Here is an 8093-nt window from a genome sequence, read left to right as displayed (position 1 = left end):
CAGACCTTTCATATAGCTGTAATAAAATTACAATATAAATATTTACCATCATGAGTAACTGCATTTGCTTGAAGTTATTATCTTAGTATTAATTGATAGAATAAAAAATTCCACAGATTTTATTTATTTTTTATTTTTATTAAAAATTTTAAACACTTTATTTATTTTTGAGAGACAGAGAATGAGAGGGAGACTCAGAATCTGAAGCAGGCTCAAGGCTCCAAGCTGTCAGCACAGAGCCCGATGCAGGGCTTAAGTCCACAAACTATGAGATTATGACCTGAGCCAAAGTCAGTGCTCAGCCAACTAAGCCACTCAGGTGCCCCATAAATGTTCCACAGATTTTAAATAGCAAATATGCATTTTTAAATATACTATCAGAAAATATTAGAACACACACATAATGTATATGATAACTCTTAATAAGATTAAAAAAACTTTTATTATGGAAAATTTTCAAACATATATAAAAGAAGAATGAACAGCTTAGTGAGCCTCATGTACTCATAACCCAGCTTCAATAAGTATCAACTCATGGTCAAAGTTGTTTCACCTATACTCCCACTGACTAATACCCTCTCTTCTCAATGGATTTTTTTGAAGCAAATCCATGGCATGATATTGTTGGAAGAGACACTCTTTTCTGGGTCTCCTTTGTTCCTACAGATCTTTCTGGGTGGGCCAAGATCGCAAGATCCTGACTGTTCTTTCATCAGGGCCAATTTTCAGGGTTAATTATGTACTGGTAGCCTTAAGAAATGACATAACATCTCTTCCCCACTCCCCTCCAACATTCCATCCCCAGCCCAGTCAAAGAGCAGGCTTGCTTACTGCTTGTTATAAAATTAGTGGGTTTCCCAAGCTCAGTGCTCTTCAGCTGTGATGCAAGACACTGCATGTACAGGCAATCTCTAGGCCCATCTTTATTACCCTTGTGGCACTTGAGAGCAAGGAAAACCAACACAAATATGCTAATGTTTGGGCTTCTTGTTGTATCATGAGTAATAAAGTCCCTTGTCTCTGACTCAAGAGTCTTGAGTGTTCTGCCAGACTCCATTGAATTTAAAAAATGTGTGATTTAAATCATTTTTAAGTGTACAATTAAGTGGCATTAATTACACTCACAATGTTGTGCAACCATCATAACTACCTGTTTCCAGAATGTTTACATCTATGTGATTTGAATCTTTAGTATCTTTTAATCTATTGATTTTCCTTTTTCTCTCTTTGTTTTTCTTTGCAATTTGTTTGTTGAAGAAAATCAGGTCATTTCTACTATATAGTTACTAAAACAGTTTCTACCATGCAGTTTCCCACAGTTTGGATTTTGTTATGGACTTCCGTAAGGAGGCATGTATTGTCTGGTTGTTTCTCTATTCGTAAGGGTACCAGCCACTCATGGTCATCAGCTAGATCTTTATTTTTTAGGGGTGCAAAATGATGATATGCAAATTCTATTTTTGCTTTCTAAGAGCTATAATAAATACTTCCATTGTAGAAACAGTTGCATAGCGCTCCATTGTGTGGATGTTTATTCAGTCTGTCTACACAGAATATTTCGTAAGTTGAAGATCCTAATTAGCCAACACAGTTTCATTGTGATTGGTTTTCAAACATAGGAGAGACTTCTTTTTGTTGCTGTCCTTCCTTCTATTCTCACAAAGGGTACAGAGTATGCTCAAGACTAAAGTAGTATTTGCCGAAAAGGTAAACACTATTTCTATATGATAATGTGGGTGAAATATTCATTCCCCAATACCATTTCTGTCTCTAAAGCGGGTTTGTTGTTAAAAAGTACCCCGGAGTTATTCATCTGGAAAGAAAGTAACCTTAGTGTGCACAACCAACTCCAGCCTCCTTCCCTGCCACCCCCGCTTCCACCAGAAGAGTGCAGGGAGCTGAGGACCCTCCTTCACCTACATCCTCTGCTTTTTTATGCATGGATCTAAGATTAAGCACAGTGCTTTTTTTGGTGATAGTATATGCCAGGAAGGCATGTCAGAACACTTTCCTTAGTGCGACTTTGAGACACATGTGTTCAAGTGAATCAGTTCCCAACTCGATTGACTCATTTAGCAGGGATAAGAAATTTAAAACTGTCATATGGATTGAGCCACACGATCCTTTTCCCACTAAAAATATTAATTAAACTTTCCTTTTTATCCCCCACCATAACATCTGTTAACTCACATTTGCTATCTTGTGAAACTTCTCTATGCTGAGAATTGTAACCGTTGAAAGGGCATGTGACAAAACTTTGTAAAATTTTGAAATTTTCCCAGATTATTCCTCTTTTTCTCCTTCTCTCCCTCCTCCGTCTCTCTCTGTCTCTCTTTCTCTCTCCATAGGAAGTAAATTAGCAAATCCACAAGGATATTTGAAAGTACAATATAATTTTATGTTGGCAAAAACCCCTTGCTGTTTTCAGATTAAAAGTGGAAGAGAGTAAAGCTTGATGATGTTAGCCTGGCTTGTAGGGAAATAACTTCAAAAACCCACCTTTAAATCAAAAAGTGAATGTGGGTACCAGCCCATACATGTTGTACAATGCACTTTATTGGTTTGTTTTAGTTATCTATTGCTGTGAAATAAATTACTCCAAAACTTTGTGGCTGAAAACAACACATTTATTATTTTGCAGTTTCTGTGGGTCAGGAATCCAGGAGCGACTCAGTGGGGACCTCTGGTTCAGGCCCTCCATCAAGCTGTAGGCAGAAGCTGCATGTGTAGTTATCTCAATGCTTCATTGAAGAGAAGCCACGTTCAAGTTCCTTAATGTGGCTTTTGACAAGCCTCAGAAGATTTGTTTCCACGTTCCATCACTCAGGCTCTCCGCAGGGCTGCCTGGACTCATAGAAGCTGGCTCCCTCAAGAGCAGGGATTCCAAAGAGAGAGAAAGAGCATCCCAGACAGAAGAACCAAAGATGTGACATCCATCATGATTTTCATATTATGTTCACTAGAAAAGAGTCAGTAAGTCCATCCCACCTAAGAGGGGAGGGCGTTACACGAGGGCACAGGGACCGGGAAGCAGGGATCATTGGGGGCTACCTTCGAGGCTGTCTGCTACAGTTTCTTCATTTTAAATGTAAATTTTAAAAATAGAAAATGCATTCTCATCGTTGGACATTTAAAATGTACAGGAGGGTGGGGCGCCTGGGTGGCGCAGTCGGTTGAGCGTCCGACTTCAGCCAGGTCACGATCTCGCAGTCCGTGAGTTCGAGCCCCGCGTCAGGCTCTGGGCTGATGGCTCAGGGCCTGGAGCCTGTTTCCGATTCTGTGTCTCCCTCTCTCTCTGCCCCTCCCCCGTTCATGCTCTGTCTCTCTCTGTCCCAAAAAATAAATAAAAAACGTTGAAAAAAAATTAAAAATAAAATAAAATAAAATGTACAGGAGGGTATGTGCTAAGTTTCCCTCATGCCCCTGTTGCCAGTCCCTTCCTTGAGCAAACTCCTAGCCTTTTCTTGTGTATCTTTTCAGAGGCTTTCTGTTAAGTGTAAAGTTGAGAGGGACTCCACGGGGACAAGCAGAAAGTCACCTTCATCTTCTCCCCTCCCTCCAGCCAATTCAGACCTGCTTTGCAGAGATAACTCTATCCCCACGCTTTGTGGGAAATCTGAGGTGGGTACTGTTACTTTTCATCTCGGTCTCAGATAATTAGGAGTTATTTTGAGTCATGACAATTTCATGTCAGAAAGAAAATGCTGAATAACAGTCTCTCTGAACTGAAAGGTTAAGCCTTCTGTTCTTCCCTGGCTTGGTCCTTCTTCAGCCTGGAAGCCTGAAGTGAGAAAAAGTGGAGGCCTTGTGGTCAGCTTCTCTTTCTCATTTTTGTACTTTGCCACTTTTTCTTCTACATCTTTCAACTCCACGGGATTGCCTTGGTCTCTTTCTGGTTTGGGGGATGGGAAATGAGTGAAGGGAGATAAGGAACTCTTTTTTTTTTTTTTTTTTTTTCAGTATTGGTTCTTTTGGCTTCTTCGGAGATTTCCTCATGGAATCACCCAACTGTAGCTTTTTTGGTGTTTGCAAATGCTCTCCTTCATTCAGCATTTGCTTCCAAGGATACACCTGCAGCCACTTTGGGCTGAAGTCACATTAGGAAGGCTCTCGGGCAAGGCCTCCTTAAGGGCTCCAGGAGGGCTGGCTTTCTCTTCTTCCCAGCTTCCATCTCATCTTGGGAAACCCTCACACGCCCTTCAGAATGTCCTGGACTCTTTGGAAAACTGATAAAGACTGTTCTTGCTCCTTGAGGGTTTTAATTTCTCACGCTATCTTGTTCGCTTCATTTAGGAATTGTTATATCCTGGGAACAAGGAACATCCAATGTATCACCCCAGGAATTAAAATCCAAAAGAGGGGACGTATCTGCTGGTTGCTCAAATGGTTGTTTTGTATGGGTAGGAAGTAGAAGGCTTTTCTTATACAACATACTTTCCACTTGCTGAGATACCTTTGGAGACAAAATGATTATAACAATTAAGTCTATAGATTCTTTCAATAACCCAGCATCCTCTGCTTAGGCATAGATGGCAGGAAGGATAGGTAATTTCAGGCATGGGGCATCTAGATAGTTGTGAGGGACGCCGTTCTAGGATGTGGGGGCTTTTTCTTTCTCTCAGAAACATCCAGCATTTATTACTGTAAAACTGGATATCACCGTGGTAGTAACTTTGTAATTCCTGGCTCTGGGTCTGCTGTGGTTCATCTGTGACCCAATCATTTCACTCTGAGTTTACTCCACCTCACCCTTTCCTAAGGGTCCTTCAACAGATCCCACAGACACCCCACTCCACCTTTACCAATGCCCAACTGGCACTTCTCTAAGCTGAGGCTGCAATTCTTTAGGGAGATTCAGCACACAGGTGGCTTCAAGTTGCCTTAGTGTTGAGACATAAACATTGCCGCTTTGGGCCTCGGTGCCCCAGCATTAACCACTGGACTCTTACACAAACCTCACCCTCCAGGGGACCCAGGGGATTTCTACGTCGTTCACATTGTCACAGCTCAAACCCAGCTTCTTCCATTCTAATAATACTGGGTTCTCAGATTCCAGTAATGTCCTGTATGCCTTGTATGCCCTGTTCAGGTCCACCTTCTAAGTTTCTGGTCATCCGGGTGGGTTTTCTTCTTCTCAGCAGGGCTTACTATAATGGAATTTTGCCCCTGCTTCCCATTTTGGAGATTGAGATCTTCCCCCACAGCTTCTGGGGAGCTCTATCCTGTTGTGCAGGCAGATGGAGCCTGGACTTTAGAGCTCACTTGGGCTCCATAGAGTTACTTATACACATTAGGTGTGAGCACAGGAAATGACTACAGCCTTGTGAAAATGATTTGGGGCTAATAGTGATGGCAAGTGAGGACAAGATGAAGACTGACTTGGAGAATGTAACACTGTATGCCAACTATGTTCAAAAAGAAAAAAGAAAGGCTTAGAGCTGGCCACGTTGTTAAGGCAGAAAAAAATAAGTGCCAGAGTGATAAATTAGAGCCAAAGTAAATCAGATTTGAGAAAAAAAAAAAAACCATGCAGTGTCATTAGAATGCCAAGAGGGATAGTATCCTCACTAAAGAAAAATAAATTGTTGGGGCGCCTGGGTGGCTCAGTCAGTTAAGCATCCGACTTCGGCTCAGGTCCGTGAGTTTGAGTCCTGTGTCAGGCTCTGTGCTGACAGCTTGGAGTCTGGAACCTGCATCAGGTTCTCTGTCTCCCTCTCTGTCTGCCCCTCCTCTGCTCGTGCTCTCTCTCTGTCTCTCAAAAATAAATAAACAAAAAAAAAATTTAAAAGAAAAATAAATTATTTAAAAGTGAATACCATATTGTACCAATGTTAATTTCTTAGTTTTGACAAATGTGCCACATTATGTAAGATGTTAGCCTTAAGAAAAGCTGGGTGAACTCTATTATCTTTGCAACTTTTCTATACCTAAAATCATTCCAAAATAAGAAGTTGAAAAAAAAAAAAAGAATACCAATGGAAACATTAAGGTATTTACACTAGAAATAAAGAACTTCTTTACCCTAAACTTTTTTGGCAGAGAAAAATGGTTTTCGAAGGGCATTTTGAAGTCTCATTGTTCTTTGTGTAAATATGTATTGTAAAGTGGTTCAGTTCTGTATAAATTCTGGGAAGAATCAGTTGATGATTCTTGGTTTCATTTTCAGGAAACTCACTCTTTCAACAAATAACTTTTGACCTATTATGAGTCTTGTATACTCTAAAGATACATTAGTCAACAAAACAGACAAAGACCTATGCTCTCATGGAGCTTACATTCTAGTGGGTTTGGGGGGGGGGGGAATCAACAATAAACATGAATATAATAAATGCATTGCATTGTATGATTGAAGATGATAGGTGCTGTTGGGGAAGAAAAGAAGAGAAGAAAAGGAACAGCAGTAGTGTGCATGGATCCTGAGCTGGGTACAATTGTAAATAGGGCGATCAGAGCAAACTTCATTAAGAAGATATAGCAGAGCAAAGATGAAGGAGGTGAGGGAACAAGGCATGAGGATATCAGGGGAAGAGCATCCCAGGCAGAGGGAACGGCCCTTAGGTGGAGCTTGCCGACAAGTTTAAGCAGCATCCAGAGGCCAGTGGTCAAAAGCAGTAACTGGGGGGTGTGGAGCAGAGGGGAGGTAAGTAGAAGATGAGGTCAGGAAGGTAAGGATAATGGAGGAGCACAAATGATATAAACTTTGGGCGGTTACTCTGGAGGAAATGGGGAGCTATTGCAGACTTTTGAGCCAAAGGGAGACATGGTCTGTCCTATGTATTAGGAGGATCATCCTGAACTGTTTTGTGCATAGGTGCTGGGAGGGCAAAGGCAGAGCAGGGCAAACAGAAGGCTAAGGCAGTAATCTAATGAGAGATACTGGTGCTTTAGTCCTGAAGGAAGCAGTGGAGATGGTGAGAAGTCATGAACTGGAGTTGCCTCGGTCCAGTCTCAAGAGCCAATCGTTACATTTTCGGGAAGTTTGCAAAGCAGTTGCTAAATGTGGCATTGTTAAAAATTAAATTATATAAATTTACAATTAAATACATTATATTGAAAACTCGAGTCATCAATACTCAAAACTCATCACTCCTTAATTGTTTTTACCTAATGATTTTACTATTAATTATTATTATTCTGCTCCTGAGGTCAGTTATGTGTATCCATATGGTGAACATGCTCTAAAATGGGGCACTGCTGCGCCTCTCTCCCCGATTCTGAATTCGGGGACATGACATTAGGAGTTTGTCAGCCATCATAGGCATATTTACATTACAGAAATTAACAGATGCTACAAGTCAGCGTTCATTTTGTTTTTTAAAGAGAACTAGTTGTTAAACATTCACCAGCACACCACTGCTTTGTGCCTTCCCAACCATAGCTAGGAATGAGTACCACTACCCCACCCAAAGCTTTCAGGTTTCCCCATTTCTGTCAGGTCCCCACCCACAGAGGGGCAAAGCTTAATAAAGAGGTTAAGTGGGTATTGTGCATATTACAACAGGAGAAAAGTAACATATTTCTCTTAAGCCTCATACCATTAATACATATTTGGTTATGAGAACTCACCATACCTGTGACTGAATCTTGAGTGCCGGCCCTAGCTTTAATCCCAGAGTGCTGCGAAGATGCTCCTCGGTGAGTAATGGCAAGGTTTCTCCATCAATGGCATGATCTTTAAATACCTTTATCAAAAACAAAAGGTGTTAACTTTGCATGTCTTTGGAAAAAATTCCTGTGTGGGGCAGCTGGGTGGTTCAGTCAGCGGAGCATCCGACTCTTGATTCAGTTCAGGTCATGATCTCACAGTGGTGGGATGGAGCCCCGTGTCAGGCTCCCTGCTGAGTGTGGAACCTGCTTAAGGTTCTCTCTCTACCTTTGCTCCTCTCCCTACCCCCCTTTTGTCTCTCTTAAATAAAATAAGTAAATAAATAAAAATAAACAATTTTTTAAAGTAATCTCTATACCTAATGTGGGGCTCAAACTCATGACGTTGAGATCAAGACTTGCATGCTCTCCCCACTGAGCCAGGTGGTGCCCCCCAATTCTTTCTTTCTTTCTTTCTTTCTTTCTTTCTTTCTTTCTTTCTTTCTTTC

General features: G+C 41.1%; 1 protein-coding gene across 2 annotated transcripts in view; it reads right to left on the bottom strand.

The window, feature by feature from the left end:
- Positions 1 to 3354: 3354 nt before the first annotated feature.
- SAMD7 (sterile alpha motif domain containing 7) overlaps positions 3355 to 8093 on the bottom strand; it is a 27459-nt gene continuing 22720 nt past the window's right edge. For both annotated transcript variants that reach the window (XM_040480709.1, XM_040480710.1), the window contains exons 8-9: positions 7572 to 7682; positions 3355 to 4453 (exon numbers count right to left, since the gene is read on the bottom strand). In XM_040480709.1, coding sequence (XP_040336643.1) covers positions 4286 to 4453; positions 7572 to 7682 — 279 coding nt within the window. In that variant the 3' untranslated portion in view covers positions 3355 to 4285. The remainder of the gene's footprint in view (positions 4454 to 7571; positions 7683 to 8093) is intronic.

The sequence above is a fragment of the Herpailurus yagouaroundi genome, unplaced genomic scaffold (assembly GCF_014898765.1).
Source record: "Herpailurus yagouaroundi ecotype Mexico unplaced genomic scaffold, PumYag 159, whole genome shotgun sequence".
In the NCBI taxonomy this organism is placed as follows: domain Eukaryota; kingdom Metazoa; phylum Chordata; class Mammalia; order Carnivora; family Felidae; genus Herpailurus; species Herpailurus yagouaroundi.
This window is presented reverse-complemented; position numbering and strand designations above follow the sequence as displayed.